At 35.6% G+C, this 18,798-nt stretch overlaps 1 protein-coding gene across 5 annotated transcripts in view; it reads right to left on the bottom strand.

Moving 5' to 3' along the window:
* EXOC6B (exocyst complex component 6B) overlaps window positions 1-18,798 on the bottom strand; it is a 678,199-nt gene that overhangs the window by 329,900 nt on the left and 329,501 nt on the right. For all 5 annotated transcript variants that reach the window (XM_005575615.4, XM_065526965.2, XM_065526962.2 and 2 more), the window contains 5 exons: window positions 18,586-18,657; window positions 17,084-17,181; window positions 15,099-15,204; window positions 14,058-14,167; window positions 11,265-11,376 (listed from right to left, as the gene is read on the bottom strand). In XM_005575615.4, coding sequence (XP_005575672.1) covers window positions 11,265-11,376; window positions 14,058-14,167; window positions 15,099-15,204; window positions 17,084-17,181; window positions 18,586-18,657 — 498 coding nt within the window. The remainder of the gene's footprint in view (window positions 1-11,264; window positions 11,377-14,057; window positions 14,168-15,098; window positions 15,205-17,083; window positions 17,182-18,585; window positions 18,658-18,798) is intronic.

Genomic DNA, 18,798 nt, shown 5'->3' with positions numbered 1-18,798 from the left:
GAATCATTAAAATGCAACAATTCAAAATTAGGCATAATGAACAGAGAGATGTTAGGAGAGACTACAATACGTTAATAAACTACAACGGTTTGTGGAAGAAAGAACATGGGCATCAAAGTGAAAGTAACCAGGGAATTAATGACTTACTTTATTATTATTACCTTCTGATCTTGGGAAATTTTCTTTACTTTTATAACCCTATTTCCTTATCTGTAAAATGTCAATAATAATGTCTACTTCACAGAGTTACTGTGAGGATTAAATATTCTGTTGTTAACACTATTTCCCTTTTCTTATATAGAACAGATCATTAAAAATACAGTACTGGTAAAAAAAAAAAAGTTGTCTTCTATAAATTACTTAAAGAGGAAGATAAAGAATAACTATTATTGTCTGTATAGAATTAAGGATTCTAAAGATTAACTTTGTGATTCATTTTCCTACACTGCTTTCCCATAAACTTGGAAATGTAGTTAAAGGGACATAATTATAACTTCCATTTTATTATAACAGAAATGAAAATGAAGTGATTTTCTTTAGATCACATAGCCTAAATGGAACTAATACTACGTCCTGTACCTTCCAATTATGGACTCATCTAAATGACTCTGCCAATGCCTTTAGCATAAGCATAATATGGCAGCTCTGAAGTGCTGCAAGATTGTGTACATTAGACTAAAATATAAGATTCAGGGCCTGCAATCAACTAGACCCCAATATGCTCTGATTCTACTGTCTGTAAAAAGAAGAGGAAAAAAAGTGGTATCTATTACTTATTTCTTAACTATTAAATTATCCAAACTGTTCATATTCGTTAGAGTCTAAAAGAAATACAAACAGGAAATAGAATGGAAATCTTTTTTGTCTCTCTTTTCTACATCTTTACTTTGCATTTTCACAAAAATATGCCTGATGGTGAGGTTGTGGCAAGTAGGGGGTAGTTTTGGCATGTAAGGCAATGAATTAATCTAGGTCTTTTGGTCTAGTGAGACAGTGAGCCAAGAGGGTGGAGGGGGGGTGGTGGATGGTGGCATATGACACAAAGCAGAAATTGGAACTAAAAGATGGGGGTGGTACTACAATGGTTTACAATCCATAATATTTCAAAACAATGTTAAAAAGTTGGAATTTTATTTCAGTAAGAATCATATCATGCTGTGGAATATTAAACAAAAATACAAATAGGACTGTAATCAGAAAATACATTCTTACTTCTTCCACATCATCCAGCACAGGATGAAAGCACACACTTCATTCTCAAAAAATACATGTCAATTCATAATGACAATGTTTTAGTACTGGTTTCAATTAAGAAAAAGAGTATCTTCTACTCCACTAAGGATCATCCTGACAATCTTAGGAAAATAACTACTTTGAAACACAATAACAACGGGCAAAAACACAGAGATACAATTCCAATAAATTCTCTTAGATGAAAAGTTAGGTCAACACTGGGACTAGATCTCTGTATTTTCCCCCACAACTCATCAGACAAGTTCATATACATCAGCTCTCCTTTCCATTCATTCCACAGTTTGAATTCAGAAATTTTGAGTTTTGAACACAAGACTACTACATCCTATAAAATTACCAAAAACAACAACCTTTTAACTTTGGGGTGTTCTAGGAAAAAATATCCACCAAAATAAGCAATTCATCACCCTCTTTCTTTCATCATTTTCTCCTTCAGAGGAAGACTAAAATCATTTAAAAATATTTAAGTTGTGTGAATTAAATAATTCGTCTTCCTGAGTGGGAAGGTGGCTACTGGCAAGGTTGTCTTGATGTGGGAGTCAGAAAATTAAGAGAGTTAATTTGAGAACTGAAACATTTCTATTTTAAAATCAGTATTACCTATGGAAACACGTTCTGTCAATCAAAAGAAATCCTAATAATAAGGAGGAATCATGTCATGTTATTGAAATAAAAAACAGTGGCAGTCAAAGAGAAAATTATCCTGTTTTACAGGATACTGGCAGTTAAAGAAAAAAAAGGGAGGTGGCTTCACTGGGTACAGCAGTAATTTCCCATGACTTTTTAAAGATCTGTCAACACAAAAGATCACCGTGAATTACATCAATTGGCTGTCAGTCACTTTTTGAAATGTTTCATTGCTGAGCATAGAATAGACTATTAAGACACTCTAGGATTACAGTAGATACCATGTCATTTTCTGAGAGAATATTGTCTGTTAATGAGGTCTAAGTGATAACTTCTCCTGAATGACAGCTACCAAAATCCTTACAAGGGCATTTACTAATGTAAAACCAGATGCTTTGGGCATAATTTCAAATTGAAAGATAAAATGAAGCAATTTCAGATAACTTCCATCAGAGTTTGAGCTCCCTTGATGATATTTTTAATGACTACTTCCCAGTCTCTTATAATATATAACACTGCAGTAATCCAAACTGTCCTAAACATTATTTCAGGGACATAAAACTAACAATAGATCAAATATTGATTATCTCTTAAAGTTCTATGAGAATTGTCAAAAATGAACATTATAAATCAAACGATTATCTCTCACAAGTAAATAACACAAGTCACTTAAGTGAAAAACCATTAAAAATTAGAAAATTTTTCTGTCTCTCCTTCCTTGTATCAGAGAAAATCTAATGAGAAAGGCACATAGCACACCGTGGAGGTCGTTTCTTTTTTTTTTTTTTTCCAATTTTACATTAAGTTCTGGTATACATGTGCAGAACGTGCAGGTTTGTTACATAGGTATATGTATGCCATGGTGGTTTGCTGCACCTATTGACCCGTCCTCTTAAAGATCCCTCCACTCAGCCGGGCACGGCGGCTGTAATCCCAGCACTTTGGAAGGCCGAGGCGGGCAGATCACGAGGTCAGAAGATGGAGACCATCCTGGCTAACACGGTGAAACCCTGTCTCTACCAAAAATACAAAAAAATTAGCCAGCCGTGGTGGCACGTGCCTGTAGTACCAGCTACTCTCCCGAGGCTGAGGCAGAAGAACTACTTGAATGCGGGATTTGGAGGTTACAGTGAGACGAGATCATGCCACTGCACTCCAGCATGGGTGACAGAGCAAGACTCTGTCTCAAAAAAAAAAAAAAAATCCCTCCCCTCATCCCCCACGCCACAACAGGCCCTGGTATGTGTTGTTCCCTTCCCTGTGTCCATGTGTTCTCATTGTTCAACTCCCACTTACGAGTGAGAACATGGAGTGTTTGGTTTTCTGTTCGTGTGTTAGTTTGCTGAGGATGATGGCTTCCAGATTCATCCATGTCCCTGTAAAAGACATGATCTCATTCCTTTTTATGGCTGCATAGTATTCCATGGTGTATAAATGCCACATTTTCTTTATCTAGTCTATCATTGATGGGCATTTAGGTTGGTTCCATGACTTTGCTATTGTAAATAGTGAGGCAATAAACATACGTGTACATGTGTCTTTGTAGTAGAATGATTTATATTCCTTTGGGTATATACCCAGTAGTGGGATTGCTGGGTCAAATGTTATTTCTTGGTTCTAGATCCTTCAGGAATTGCCATACTGTCTTCCACAATGGGGGAACTATTTTACATTCCCAGCAACGGTGTAAAAGTGTTCCTATTTCTTGTGGAGGTCATTTCTCCTCCAAGCCTGCTCAAAACACCCTAGTGGAACCTGAACCATGATGACATTCTATTCTTGACAAACCCCAGAAAATATCTTCATCATCTTCCATAGTTCAAAACTAAGCTTTAAATTCCAAGAAGAGGTTTCCATTCCCTCTTATTTCTGGAATATACACATCTGCATATATTAAAACTGCTTTTAGCATGTTTCCCAAAACAGACAATTCAGTACAATAAACCTTCAACAGTACTAATCCAAAGGAAGAAAATGAGAAGTCACACTCCTCTTCATACCACCAAGGCCTCTCAACTGTTAAATCTGCAAAACAAAAAACTAAATAGTAGCATTGGTTCTCATTCACAAAAATGAGCTATCACATAGACTTCAAGGGATTTGATCTCCTTTTCACCCTAGTCAGGGTACAGAAAACTCTGTCAACCACTCATTTTATAACATCTCCATGATTAAAATACCTAAAATACTAAAATACATGAAACTACTGGTTACAAATTCCAAGATAAAGTACAAAGTTTATATTTGACAAGACTTAAGTATAAAACATGGTAACAAAGTGAGCAATATCACTTCTGTTAACCAGAGGGGAAATAAATGGAATGTGGAAAATGAGAGGATAGAATCATATGGTCATCAATCTAAATTATACTAAAAGCAAAGAATAAATGCAAAGCACTGTTCATTTCTTCAGGTCTCTACGACCATATTAGGTATGCGTAGTGCACTACATCGCAGTAGTGCCCTGTGATTATAAAAATACAAATACCCAATATGGTTTCACTAGAAGGAACTCTGAACTTCTTTCTACATATTATAAATAATTAAACATAAATACTACTGTAAATTATAAAGTATCAGATGAAAATGTACCCAATTCTTTAGAACTAGTATTGATATGAACTGATACATTGCAGCTTCCAGCAAAATATGATTTAAGAAAATACACAATCATGGTTGAGCGCGGTGGCTCATGCCTGTAATCCCAGCACTTTGGGAGGCTGAGGCGGGTGGATCACCTGAGGTCAGGAGTTCGAGACCAGTCTGGTCAATATGGTGAAACATTGTTTCTACTAAAATACAAAAATTAGCTGGGTGTGGTGGCACACGCCTGTAATCCCAGCCACTCAGGAGGCTGAGGCAGAAGAATTGCTTGAACCTGGGAGGTGGAGGTTGCACTGACCCGAGATCAGGCCACTGCACTCCAGCCTGAGAGACGGAGCGAGACTCCATTTCAAAAAAAAAAAAGAAAAAGAAAACGTACAATCGTGTTAGCTAGTTTCACTTTAATTCATGTACACTAGTCAAGAGTGGGCACTTAATGCTACCAAATAACCACATTATCTGGCACAAATCAATTCTTTTTTTTTACACACCCCCAGAGGACTACAACATACCTTCTTTCTCCTTCATCTCCCATGCTTGCTCTCCCATCTGCACATTTAGCCGAAGACCCTGCATTTGCTGGGGAAACTAAGCATTTGGAGCCTGCCACCATAATACGTACCCAGCCACTACCATTTGCATTCACACACTCTGATTCTTATCTGTTACCAGAGGTGAACTTGACACTATCTACTGCCAATCCCTTTAACTGTGTATTGTATCTTAAACTCTCTTACCCAAGGACATTGCACCAGAGATTTCTCCCTTTCTCCTACATCACCCATTTTTTTTGCTCTATACTGTATCATTCCCACAATACATAACAGACTGTTATTTGTCCCATTAAATTTAAAAAAAAAAAACCTGTCTTAACCAACTTCTGCTGCTAGCTATCATCCCATTTCTTTGTTTCCCTTGGTAACAAAATTTCCTGAAAGAGCTGTCTTATATTTGCTGTCTCCAATTCCTCTTTTCCCATTCTTTAATTTTTTTATTTAAACTCTTTATTTTAGGACAGTTTTGTATTTATATTTACAAAAAAGTTGCAGCGTTCCAATATACTCCTCACTCAGCTTCCCTTATTGTTAACATCTTACTTTACTGTGGTACATTTGCCACAACTAAGGAACCAACATAAACGCATTACTACTAATTGAACGCCATACTTTATTCAGATGTCACTAGTTTTTCCTTAATGTTCTCTATCTGTTTCTGGATTCCATCTGAGATACCACATTACATTTAGTTGTCATGTCTTCTTATTCTCTGGTCTGTGACAGTTTATCAGATTTTCCTTCTTTTTGATTACACTGACAGGTTTTTGTTTTGTTTTGTTGTTTTTGTTTTCATTTTCGTTTTTGTTTTTGTTTTTGTTTGAGACGGAGTCTCGCTCTGCCACCAGGCTGGAGTACGGTGGCACAATCTTAGCTCACTGCAACTTCCGACTCCCTAGGTCAAGCGATTCTCCTGCCTCAGTCTCCCGAGAAGCTAGGATCACAGGCACGTGCCACCACGCCCAGCTAATTTTTATATTTTTAGTTGAGATGGAGTTTCACCATGTTGGCCAGGATGGTCTCCAACTGCTGACCTCGTGATTTACCCACCTCAGCCTCCCAAAGTGTTGGGATTATAGATGTGAGCCACCATGCCCAGCCCTACACTGACAGTTTTAAGGAGTACTGGTCAAGTATGTTATGGCATGTCTTTCAATTTTTGTTTGTTTAATGTTTTCCCATGGTTAGACTGAGCTCATGGGGCTAGGGAGAGAGAACACAGAGGCAAAGTGCCCTCTCATCAAATCATATGAAAGGTACATACTATCAATATAACTTATCACTGATGATGTTAACCTGGAACACTTGAGCGAGGCAGCGTCTGCCAGGTTTCTTCACTGTAACGTTACTTTTTTCCTCATTCTACCCTATACTTTTTGGAAGCAAGTCACTAAGCACAGTTCACACTCACCTAGTAGTGGCAATAGTATCTATATTAGTTATCTGAAATTCCTCTCTTCAGGAGTCATTCTCTTTAAAACCTACTCAATCAGGAGTTTCCTTCCACCATTTTATTAAAAGTGTTCTTATCAAGGTCACCAATTTACTCCAAATTGCTAAATGCAATGGTAATTCTTCACCTTCTTCTTGTCAATCAGCAGTATTTGTCATAATTGATCACTCTCTCATTCTTTGTATACTTTATGCACACTCCTGTTTTTTGTTTTGCTTTGTTTTTTCCTAGTTCCCTGGTGGCTCCTTCCCAATCTCCTTTCTTGGTTCCTCTTTTCTCCTAATATCTTAATATCAGAGTACCCAAAAGTTCAATTCTTCATCCTCTTTTCTTCTCCATCTTTATTCATTCCCTCAGTGATAGTACTCAGTTGCATGATTATAAATATTTATATTCTCCCCAATTTTTATCCCCCAGCCAAACTGTCAGGCCTCTGAGCCCAAGCCAAGCCATCACATCCCCTGTGACTTGCACATATATGCCCAGATGGCCTGAAGTAACTGAAGAATCACAAAAGAAGTGCAAATGCCCTGCCTCGCCTTAACCGATGACATTTCACCACACAAGAAGTGAAAATGGCCGGTCCTTGCCTTAAGTGATGATATTATCTTGTGAAATTCCTTTTCCTGGCTCATCCTGTCTCAAAAAGCTCTCCTACTGAGCACCTTGTGACCCCCACTCCTGCCCGCCAGAGAACAACCCCCCTTTGACTACCCAAATCCTATAAAAGGGCCCCACCCTTGTCTCCCTTCGCTGACTCTCTTTTCGGACTCAGCCCTCCTGCACCCAGGTGAAATAAACAGCCATGTTGCTCACACAAAGCCGTTTGGTGGTCTCTTCACATGGACGCACATGACACAAACCTTACTTCCAATCTCCAAATTCATATACACAACTGCTTACTCAACATTTCAACCTATATGTCTAACAAACACTATAAATTTAATATGTCCAAAATCAAATTCCCAATGTTCTCTCACTGCAGATTCAGCTCTGCCTAAAATTTTTCCTATCTTAGTTCATGGTATATACCGCCTTCTCATTGCTCAAGTCAAAAAATCCTGGAGTTAGTTTCCTTCAACTCTTCACTTTTTCTCTTTCTTTATATCCAATCATCAGGAAAGCATGTTGGCTCTACACTTAAAATCTTATCATTGTCCATAGCTACCACCCAGTCTCACTGGATTTCTGCCATAATCCCCCAACTGATCCCCTTATTTCCATCCTACAGTTTATTCTCACTACCATGGTCAATGTGAACCTTTCAAAATATAAGTGAGATCATGTCATTAACCAAAATCCTATAATAGCTCCCCATTTCACACAAAATAAAAGCAAAAGGCTTTACAATGGCCTACCATGAATGCTTGATACCTCTCTAAACTAATCAATTGCTTCTCTTCCCCTTGCTCACTCCACTCCAGCTACCCTAGCCTCCTGATTTTTTCCTCCACTTGCCAAGAACTTTCCTACCTTCAGGCCTTTGCTCTGGCTCTAATCTCTACCTGAAATGCCTCCTGCAATAATAACTTACCCTCAACGTACTGCTATAAAAATAAAACCAACCTAGAACACCTACCAGAATCCTGATTTCCTTAACTCAAGTGCTTTTTCTTCTCTCCATAGCATTCACTACCTTTAACCATACTACAAAATTAACATAATTATTTTGTTTATTATTTATTAACTGCTTTTCTCTCGTAGAATGTAAGCAACCATCTCTATTGTTGTTATTGTTCAGTGATTTATCCTAAGGGCATGGAATCAGTGCCTAATAGAGAGTACATATTTTAAAAATTGTAAAGGTAATAAATTATCTTAATAGAACATCTTATTCTAATTTTTTTTTACTTCTCTTAATTAAAAAACTCCATTTCTATACTAGTATTAATCAGTGATTGACTGCTTAGACCTCTTAATAATAACAGGTAACATGTATTGAGTATTTGCTATATACCAAGCACACTAAGTACTTTACATGCTTCACAACATTCCTGTGAAATACATGCTACCATTGTCCCCATTTTACATAGAAAGCAAAGTAATTTGCCCAAGGGCACAGCTATTATGAGGAGGGCCAGAATTGGAACCCAGGCAGTATGTATTAGAACATACAGTCTTAATCAATACTCTATTGTACTTTTCACAGATCTTTTGAAGCAGCCCTAGGAAAATAGCCATTTTCACTGAATAAATAATGAATAGTCACATAAAGTTTGAAAGAGAAAGGCATTCATGTTCTAGTGGTGCTAAAACTGAAAGGTAATTTTGAATTGGCTCAACATGGAGAAACAAATAAACCATGAGGAAAAAGGATAGAGCATATGCATAGAAAAAGAAAAGATGAGACTGTGTAACCCCAAAACAGAGTAAACACTGTGTAACCCCAAAACAGAGTAAACCCTGTGTAACCCCAAAACAAGAAGGGCAGACAGAGAGACATTCATTTATAGGAACTTTCAAGTCCTAAGAGAATTATCTGATATCCTGAAATAGGAATCTGTAAGTTGTGTGGGCTTATCATAATTCTATTATTGGAGTGGATTTCTGCTATCTAACATAAAACCATCTCTAACTAAAACAATATCCATGTTACTATGGACCTCCTGTAAAAATCTCAATTTTTGTTAGGATGAAATAATTAAATCAATATGGAAGGCAGTACAATACAGTAGAAGTGAATAGGTTTTGGGGAAAAAACCTAGATTTACAAGTATCATTTCTACCAGGTTTGCTGGCTGTATGGCCTCAGGCAATCTCCCTGGACTTTAATTAGGCAGTCTATAAAGTGGGAATAATAACACATGCCCAGCCTGCTTCAAATGTTACTGTACTAATTGAAATCGAATTTGTGAGTGGGCTTTGAAGAATATAAACTGCTCCACAAATGTTACCTATTATGATGATGATTCCAGATGTGAACTCACTTTAGTTACTCATAAAGAAGGATATGTCTTCTCTTTCCAAAGGTAGATAGTATAATCATTCAAAGTGTGTCTGGTTGGTAATTAAAAAAATCACTTTATGTGTTGTGTCTATACATGTACACAGCACTATAATAGCCAAAACAAAAGCGTATGAATGTTTCTTCATTCATATGCAAAGATATTGAAAGTATAGTTCCCTAAAAACACCCAAAGACTAAGGAATAACATTTAGTATTCAATGAAATGGTGCCAAGAATTACATGGTTCTTCCTTGATAACCTCATATTGGTTCTTTCTATTATTACCTGACCTGTACAGTGCTTCCTGAAACCCAAGCTGAGAAGTTAGGCCTTTCTCTTAAAATGTCACAGTAAACCAATGGCACAGCCAGAATTGAACTCAAGATTCTTCTGAGGTCAAAGCTATTTCTATCAGACCATGTTCTTGCTATGCTACTTGTTATAACATTGTTAAGAGACTGCTAAATTGAATGACATAAAAACAGTTACATGAAGAGTTATAATGAAGAGATAGTTCACAAAACAATAAACTTCCCATCCAGAGAAAGAAAACACTATAATCTAACAAAAGGAGGAGGGCTTCCTAATTTTCACTCCAACTTTCCTTTTCTGTAACCTTCTTGATTATAAAGGAAGTTAGCTATTTTTCAGATACATAAAAGCAAATGCCTAATATTTCTGTACCAGGCAATAGAAAGGAAGCTTTGTAAAATGAGGGGATTATCCTAAATAAAGTCTAAGGTAATTTTCAATTGAAAGAAAAGTTTGCTATAAGTAGAACTCAATCACAATCCATCTTATAATTTTTTTTATCTTAATTCAGAGAAAGAGAAAATAACTCCAAAATTAGAAGTAAATGCCCACCTGGCTTCCAGCTGTCTTTACCTATATGTCAGTATCATCAACCTTTTACTGCACTTCACCATAATCCTTGACAGTGTACATTTTAAATGTCAATTTTTTCCTAGAGTAACTGACTTCCAAACTGCACCACCTCTATAGGTAAAACAGATGGCAAACAGCCTTTCCCTTTCCTTGTAAAAAAATTCTTCTAAACTCCTCTCATTTTAGGCACTATAACATCCAGTGAAAAACAGATTGAGGTTACTATGCAATCTTGAGTTTCTAAGAGAGAGAACTTCACATCTTTCTAAATTTTAGAACTACACACCAATAGACCAAATCTCGTTTGCCAAGGTACTACATTCAATATATGTAAAATATCCCTCCTCTGAGATTCCATAAACCTCCACAGAAATGTGACTATTGCCTTTTCTGCACATTTCCTTGATCCCAAATATCTAGTCCTTTTGCAAACAAATTACAAGCTGATAAAGAGTAATTTACCTTTCATACACATGAGATATCTTAAAAATAAAGACTTAGTCTGACACTAACCAAGAACTATGATTGCAATATCCTTGGCATCGATAACTGATGCAAGCAAAATGTGATTTCATATTCTACATTGTACATGAACTGCCATTCACTTGATTGGAACCTGATGCTCAATATATTCTACAAACAAAAATATTTGTATATAATCAATGGCAGGTAATAGAAATGTATTCTAACAACTTCAGAAAGGAAAACCAGTTAAGCTAGTGAAAACAATAAAAGAGAAAAACAACTGTTTTAGAAAAAATGAATAAATTTTTCAAAGGTGACCAAAGAAAAGAACAAGAGATTTCATTTTGCACTTTCACCATTAGGAGCCTATCAGGAAGGGCATGTAGAAAGTTATAACGAATTCAGACATAAGGCCCAGAGCTTAGGACATCTGTTCACATATTGGCTTGGATGACTTCATTAGGAGCAGGTTTACCTCAGTAAGCCCAATATTCTTCCTTTTAATGACATTCTGCAGAGAGTTGCTTAGAGTCCTGGTCAGCAACAGGTTTGTTGATTTACGAATCATGTCATCAATTTCAGTTGAGCTGAAAGAGAAGCACTAAGAGTCAGTCATAGCAGGTAGCACAATTATTTCGGCAAACAAACAGGGTGCCAGTGGTAGTTGTGGTAATAATAATAAAATAATAATAGCAGCAGCAAATATTTATTGTAAGTCAGAAAAAGTACTATAATAAACTCTCCTAGCTTTTGTTGGCTGAAAAAAATATAGTTTGCCTTCATTTTTGAAAATTGTTTTTCTGTCTATAGAATTCTGGCTTTTTTAAATTTTTTTTTATTTCTTTGAGTGTTTTAAGGATGTCACTCCATTTCCTCTGGCTTGCATAGTTTCAGAAAATAAGTCTATTATAATTCTTATCATTATATTATCATGTAATTTTTACTTTTGGGAATGCCTTCTAAACATTCTTTACCTTTCATTTTCACCAGTTTGAACATGATGTCTTTAAATATTTTTGTTTGTTTCTTGTTGTTGCTATTATTTATCTGAATTGGGGTTCTCAAAATCTTGAATTTCTTGTTTGATGCCTTTCATTATTTTTTTGAATACTCTCAGCCACTTTCTTTTAAAGTATTTATTATTCCCAGTTCTCTCAGTCTTCTACTTTAATCTACCATTTGAAATTGCCCTACAGATCTTGGTTCTATTTCTTTCACCTTTTCTTCTAGGTTCTATATTGTAATGCTAGCTCACAGTATACTGTTAACAATACATTAAGACTTTAGTTGTTTTTGTCTTTCTCACATGTGTGGTAGTTACACCTTTCCTATTCTGCCACAGGTGCAGGAGTCTATCCCCTTAGAGGGACCAGTCCCATCATGGTTTTCAGACTACTTAGTTTCCTGGTGACTTCGCCTCTCTGATGAGTTCCAAAAAAGTTTTAATTTTGTAGCTTCTCCGTTTTTTTTCCCCCTGCATTGTTACATAGGAAGCAACAGTCTTTCTAGTCTTATATACTGTAGACATAAACAGAAGTATTTCATAGTAATTTGCTTTAAAAAATGCCGTGCGTGTACACATATTCACATGGAAGCAAGATTAAAAGAAAAAATAAAACATATAAGAAGTGTTATTACTATGTGGTAGAGTTTTGGGTCATTTACATTGTTCCTCTTTGTGCTGTTCTTTATCTCCTGAATTCTTTACAAACATCTAATTTTACTGATATAATGTGAAACAGGATCTCTCATATATGTATGTGGGTGTGTATATATTCTATTATTTTAAGATGAGTATGAATGCTAGAACAGTATTTTACCATAGAAATGCCATGTGTTTGCTATTTTAAAAAAATCTTTCTTTCAAAAAGAAAGTTTTGTGTATTCAAAATTCATGCAATTACAAATTTTGTCAATGTGCATAATGCTTTTTGGCCTCTTCTGTCTAGTGTAAAAGAGAAAATTAAGAGAATAATTATTCTTAAAGCTGCATTAAAATCTGAATGCAGCGGTTTCTCTTGTTTTGAGAGCCTGCATGTAAAAGAAATAATTGTTTTATACAAATTTTCTCATGTTTCATGTTAGCCTCCACTACAAAACAGATATGACTGACAAAGCAATCTGTCACTCCAGGTTATAAGCTAAACATATTCCACGATATAAGATAAATGCCAACTGAAGAGTAAAAGGCATCTTTTTCTAAAATCCCCGAGTTAAATATTTTATTTAAATTTTAAATGTGAAAAATATTAAAGGAAGTTTTCAGGCAAAAACTTAACATATTCAGGCAAGAAAAAGGCATCTGACATTATCCCATTACTAATATTATTCCTTTACCATATTACCTTTCTTCCAAAAGAAGATAGAAAAAGTAATTTTGCAATCAACTTGTAATGATTTATCTACAATAATATACCTAACATAACCTACAGACAATTATCTAATATAAGGTCATTTATATTAATGAAGTGGGGACTAGGCAGATGGGGGATGGAAACCCAGGGTAAAAAACACAAACATCCTCATTTGTGTTTGGCTTGGCTTCTATGTTGCTCCAGCACTTATTAATTAATTGTTCAGCTTCTTAATTAGACTAGGTACTCCTTGAAGACAGGGACCACATTTTCATCATCTTAATTATTTCTATACTGAGGAGCAGCTGCCAAATAACACATTAGCCAAAATGTATGGTGAAAAAACCAATACATGAATAAAGAAACAAAGGAGCCTATACTCTAGGATATACAGAAAACATACATATACGAGTAGAGCAATAATGTTTCCAAAGGATTTTATCTGATACTCCCCTTTTGGCCTTAACATTTCATTAAGTAAAATGTTAAAATTAGTATTTTTTGCTTATTTTTTTTTCTTTAGAGATGGGGGTCCTGCTATGTGGCCCAGGCTGGTCTTGAACTCCTGGATTCAAGCGATCCTCCTGCCTCAGCCTCCCAAAGTGCTGGGATTACAAAAATGAGCCACTGCATCCAGTCTACCATTTTCTGGTAAATTATCTTTAATAGAAAGTGTTGAAATGCAAATCTATAAAGAGCAAGATAGATAATATAAATTTTCAAAATTATTCAAAAGTTACCAATCTTCCCTTTCATCATGACTATATAAATATAGCAGTGCTATGCATTGAAAAGCTAATTATTAAGATTTCCAAAATCAGAGCTGATGGGACTATCAAAAGTTTTTTAGAATATGTAAATATATGAAGTCACAATCTTAACATTGATTACATTTCTACTATTTTATATTATACCTTAGATGAAGATCTTCTGAAAACTTCAGACAAGCGTAGATAAATTCTTTAATTTGGTTGTAAACTTTTGGCACAAATTCAGAGAAAGGAAACTTTTTTGGAAATGGTTGCTGTCAATGGAAGAAGTAATGAAATCAAGTCACAAACCAAGGAACATTGAAGATATTTATAAATTATTTAGGTTGCAAAGAGAACATTCTTCTACATTATGAATTGTCTCCTTAACAACCTCAAATATAAGAAAATATCTCCCAAAGTTTTCTGATATTAAAAAGACATAAATTTTAATAAAACAATAATTCAAGTGTCCTTCATCATGGAAAGAGATAAACAAATTGTGTTACCTACTCAGAAATAAAAAGGAATGAACAATGATACATGCAACAATTTGGATGAATCTCAAAAGCATTATGTCATATCAAAGAAGTTAGTCTCAAGAAGTTATATACTATACAATTCCATTTACATGGCATTCTGAAAAAGGCAAAAGTAGATGCACAGAGCCCAGCTTTCTGGTGTCCTGGGGCTGGGTTAAGGGAGGGAATTACAAAGGGGCATCATTAAATAAATTTTTTTTTTTTGTATAATAGGCCTATTTGGTATCAACATTGTGGTAATGGATACATAACTCAATACATTGTCAAAATCAGCAGAATTGTATATCACAAAGGGTAAATTTTATGTTGCTGGGGAAAATGTCTTTAAATTATAACAAAAACAAGTATTTCAAAGTGCAAACTGAATTAGAACATCCACAGTAATCCTCCAAACACTTCAGAGGTAATAGGACCCAAAGCCATCTGCTGATTCCCAAATCAGGAAATTCTGGTCTTCCCCAAAAAGAGTCCTTCATTGTCAGAAAGGTGATTAAAGTGAAAAAAAAAAGAAAAGAAAAGAAAAAGAAAAAGAAAAAAGAATCCTTTGAAATTGTTTTAGAGTTCTAACCCATTGAGTTGAAGGCACAGCTTTCAATGAAACTGATCCAATGAAAGCTTTTAAGAGGATGCCAAAACAACCAGAGAAGTTTAAAGTATTCCTTACCTTTTCCAGTTCTATATCTTGAAATGGGAATTGTCCTACCACCTTTTTGTACATCTCTTCACTTGTTACTGGTATAGGACTATAGTTGTCAGAATCAAGTATGTTTCTACAAATGGAAGGACAGACAAAGGAAATGGAAGGATAGACAAAGCAGGGTGGGGGAGGGGAGGGAAAGGGAGGGAAGGTGGGTTAATCACAAATACTTTTCTGATGAACTCCAATCTTAATATATATAACACAACCCAAAATGAACGTTTCCCAGTCCCTATTATATCCCTTCCACAATATAGCTATTTGGTTTTGGATTTAAAGAAGACAAAAATAAAACTATCCTCTGAAACAAATGGACCACAATTATAAATATATGTCTTAGGATTAGAGATTTACAAATAGGACAGAACGTATCAATGTAAGTAAGAAGTAAACAACAAAAGAATGTGTGCTCTAGAAAAGGCAAAGAGATTTTTCTGTTTGGTTTAATATGATATATAAATGTACATTATTATTATTATTATTATTATTATTATTAGAGACAGGGTCTCGCTCTGTCACCCAGGCTGGATTTCAGTGGCATGATCACAGCTCACTGTAACCTCAAACTCTGGGGCTCAAGCAGTCCTCCCACCATAGCCTCCCAAGTAGCTGAAACTACAGTTGCTCACCAACCCCCGGGGTAATTTTTTAAGTTTTTGTAGAGATGGACTCTTGCTATGTTGTCCAGGATGGTTGCAAACTCCTGGCTTCAAGGCATCTTCCCACCTTGGCTCCCAAAGTGCTGGGATTACAAGCATGACCCACTGCATCTGGCCCATTGGTAAGGTTTTTAAAATCATGTTCTATTCTAACTTTCAAAATTGCAAATAGAGTAACTTCCATAATAAATTCAAACTATTTCATTTACTTTACCTACTGTTCTATGTCAAGAATGACTTTTTTTAAATCTATAGGTTCTCTCTCCGTAAATAAACTGGGCATTTTCTAATAGTAGGGACCATACTACCAAAATCAAAACAGAAGACTCACTGAAGGCATCAGATCAGAGCATCTAAGACTATGGATATATCATGTTATTAATTTTCAAATATCCTATAGAGGTAACAGTCCCTTAAATACAATTATACCATTAGCTAAATCTAAGTTTTAGAAATATTTATATTAATATACAGATAAATTGGACTAAGTGATGATAGAGATATGTTCATAAACCATGAAGAATAAGAGTAAAGGAACAATGTAAGATCTTAAAGCTGTAAGAGTTTGAAAACAGGACAAACCGATCAGGGAAAGGGGTCTTGCAAGAGGCAGTATAATCACTTAAAGTAAAGGGGAGTAAAGGTATAAAAAGAGAAAAAAAGTCAAATGAGTTGACCTGGGTTATATGCCAAGAGCACAGTCCGAGAAGACATCTGTGAGTGACAGATGTGACAGAATAACTTTCTTATTATTGTATGCATGTTGCAATAACTACTTAAATAACAGGCTTCAAATGCTGGGCTATTACATGCCCCTTTGCTGTGTGTAGAGAGGGAAGATGATGAGGAAGAACATGAGTGAGTCATCAAAACCAATTTTCCAAAAGCCTAAATTATTCCTAAGTGCTCAAATGCTTCTTAGTATAATTAAGTTGTAGACTAGGCATGAACCTCAAAGTGAAAAACAAATATCAGAAGAAGATGACACCAAGATGATCTGAATGACATGAACCAAGGAATCTGACATTTATCGAAGGAAACAAAAAGGAAAAACAGAGTTTGGTGACTTCCCACTACAGTAGACACTAATACACTGAGACTGGATATCTTGGGAACATAATTTTGGACGTTCTAACAGTTTCTTTGAATTCTGGATCATAACCTAGAGTAGCTACAAAATATAAGCAACATACACTTGTTGCCTACTACATCTGAAAACCTTTGTGCATAAATACATGTATGCATACTAATGCACATGAACACATACACATATGACTACAGATAATTTCTCACCTGAAAATACCTGCCCACTTCTTTAGCAGAGTTTCACTATATTGATCTCTGATTTCTAACAGCATGTCAAAAAGCTGATTTACAGGGAAACCATACACCTGAAACAAAATAAGAAAATCACTTCAGTTTCTAAGGAAGGAGGTTTTTTTTGTTTTGTTTTGTTTTGTTTTTTGTTTTTGGCAAAATGAGAGGGATAAGATACTGAAAAAAATTACATTCTTTGAATAGCAAATTAAATAAAACCATGATGGTAGAATTTTTCATTCACACCTAATATCTAGCATTTATCTCTTAAGAATTAAATATACCCAGTAAAATGTTTAAGCCAGTGAGAAAAAGATGAAAATTAAAATCTATATATAAAGGGCATAATATCGGCTAAGTCCTCCCTACAACCCCTCCTATAAGTCCTAATACCTATAGTAAGAGTTCACAGAAGGGAGAGAAAGTAAAAATTCTTCGAATCTCATCCACTTCTAATGCTATTCTGTTAGATATAATATGTGGTTCAAATCAACCATCATTATTCAAGATGGTAGTTAAAGAAACTGCAGACTAACTCAAGTGCCATATATGAATTAAAAACATTGTGAAAAACTAATATAGTCAGTGGTTCAATTAATTGATTTGATATGAGAGAAAAAAAGGAGGTGGAAACTACATATGAAAACATAATGGCTCAGGGTAAAGCTCAGGAAATGCTATGAAGACATAAAAATACCTAGTTCCTAGGAAAATAATAAACTCAACTTAAAACTAAAAGGGAAGTTATCCAAGCTTATGTAGATTTTTTTCTTTGTTCATTTTTGTTGTTGCTGTTTTTCTTCTGTTTGTTTGTTTGTTTGTTTGTTTGTTTTAAGACGAAGTTTCACTCTGTCACCCAGGCTGGAGTGCAATGGCACTATCTCAGCTCACTGCAACCTCCACCTCCCAAGTTCAAGAAATTCTGCTACCTCAGCCTCCCAAGTAGCTGGGATTACAGGTGCTTACCACCACATCTGGCTAATTTTTGCATTTTTACTAAAGATAGGGATCCACCATGTTGGCCAGGCTGGTCTCAAACTCCTAACCTCAAGCGCTCAGCCCGCCTCAGCCACCCAAAGTGCTGAGATTACAGGCATGAGCTACCACGCCCAGCCAGAAATTTTTTTTTTTTTTTTTTGAGACAGTGTCTCTATCACCCATGCAGGAGTGCAATGGCGAGATCATAGCTCACCACAGGCTTGAACTCCTAAGCTCAGGCAATCCTCTCACCTCCATCTGGGACTACAGGAATGTGCTACCACTCCCTGCTGATTTTTTATGTTTTTATTTTTTGTATAGGTGGAGTCTCACTATATTTCTGAGGCTAGTCTTGAACTCCTGGACTCAAGCAATTCTCCTACCTCAGGCTTCCAAACAGTGAGGATTACAGGCAAAAGCCACCAGACCCAGTCAAGAAAAAGGTTTAGAGCTGATGAAATACTAATCTAGATGAGCATATGTAAACAGAAGTCACATACCTGAAGTGTGTCAGCAAAAAGCACAATGAGATTCTTCAAATCTAACACAAGGTTTGGATCAGAGCAGTAAGACTAAAGTAAATAAATGAAAGACAAAGAAGGAAAAATATGTTAATAGTAAAATGAAATTAAATTTTTATTTATTTAATTGTTTAATGCTTTATCTGGCAAATTATTTACCTGGTAAATTCTTTCCCTAGAAATCATTCAACA

The sequence above is a fragment of the Macaca fascicularis genome, chromosome 13 (genome assembly GCF_037993035.2).
Source record: "Macaca fascicularis isolate 582-1 chromosome 13, T2T-MFA8v1.1".
NCBI lineage: Eukaryota > Metazoa > Chordata > Mammalia > Primates > Cercopithecidae > Macaca > Macaca fascicularis.
The sequence above is the reverse complement of the archived record's forward strand: the minus strand, read 5'-3'. Positions and strand labels throughout refer to the sequence as shown.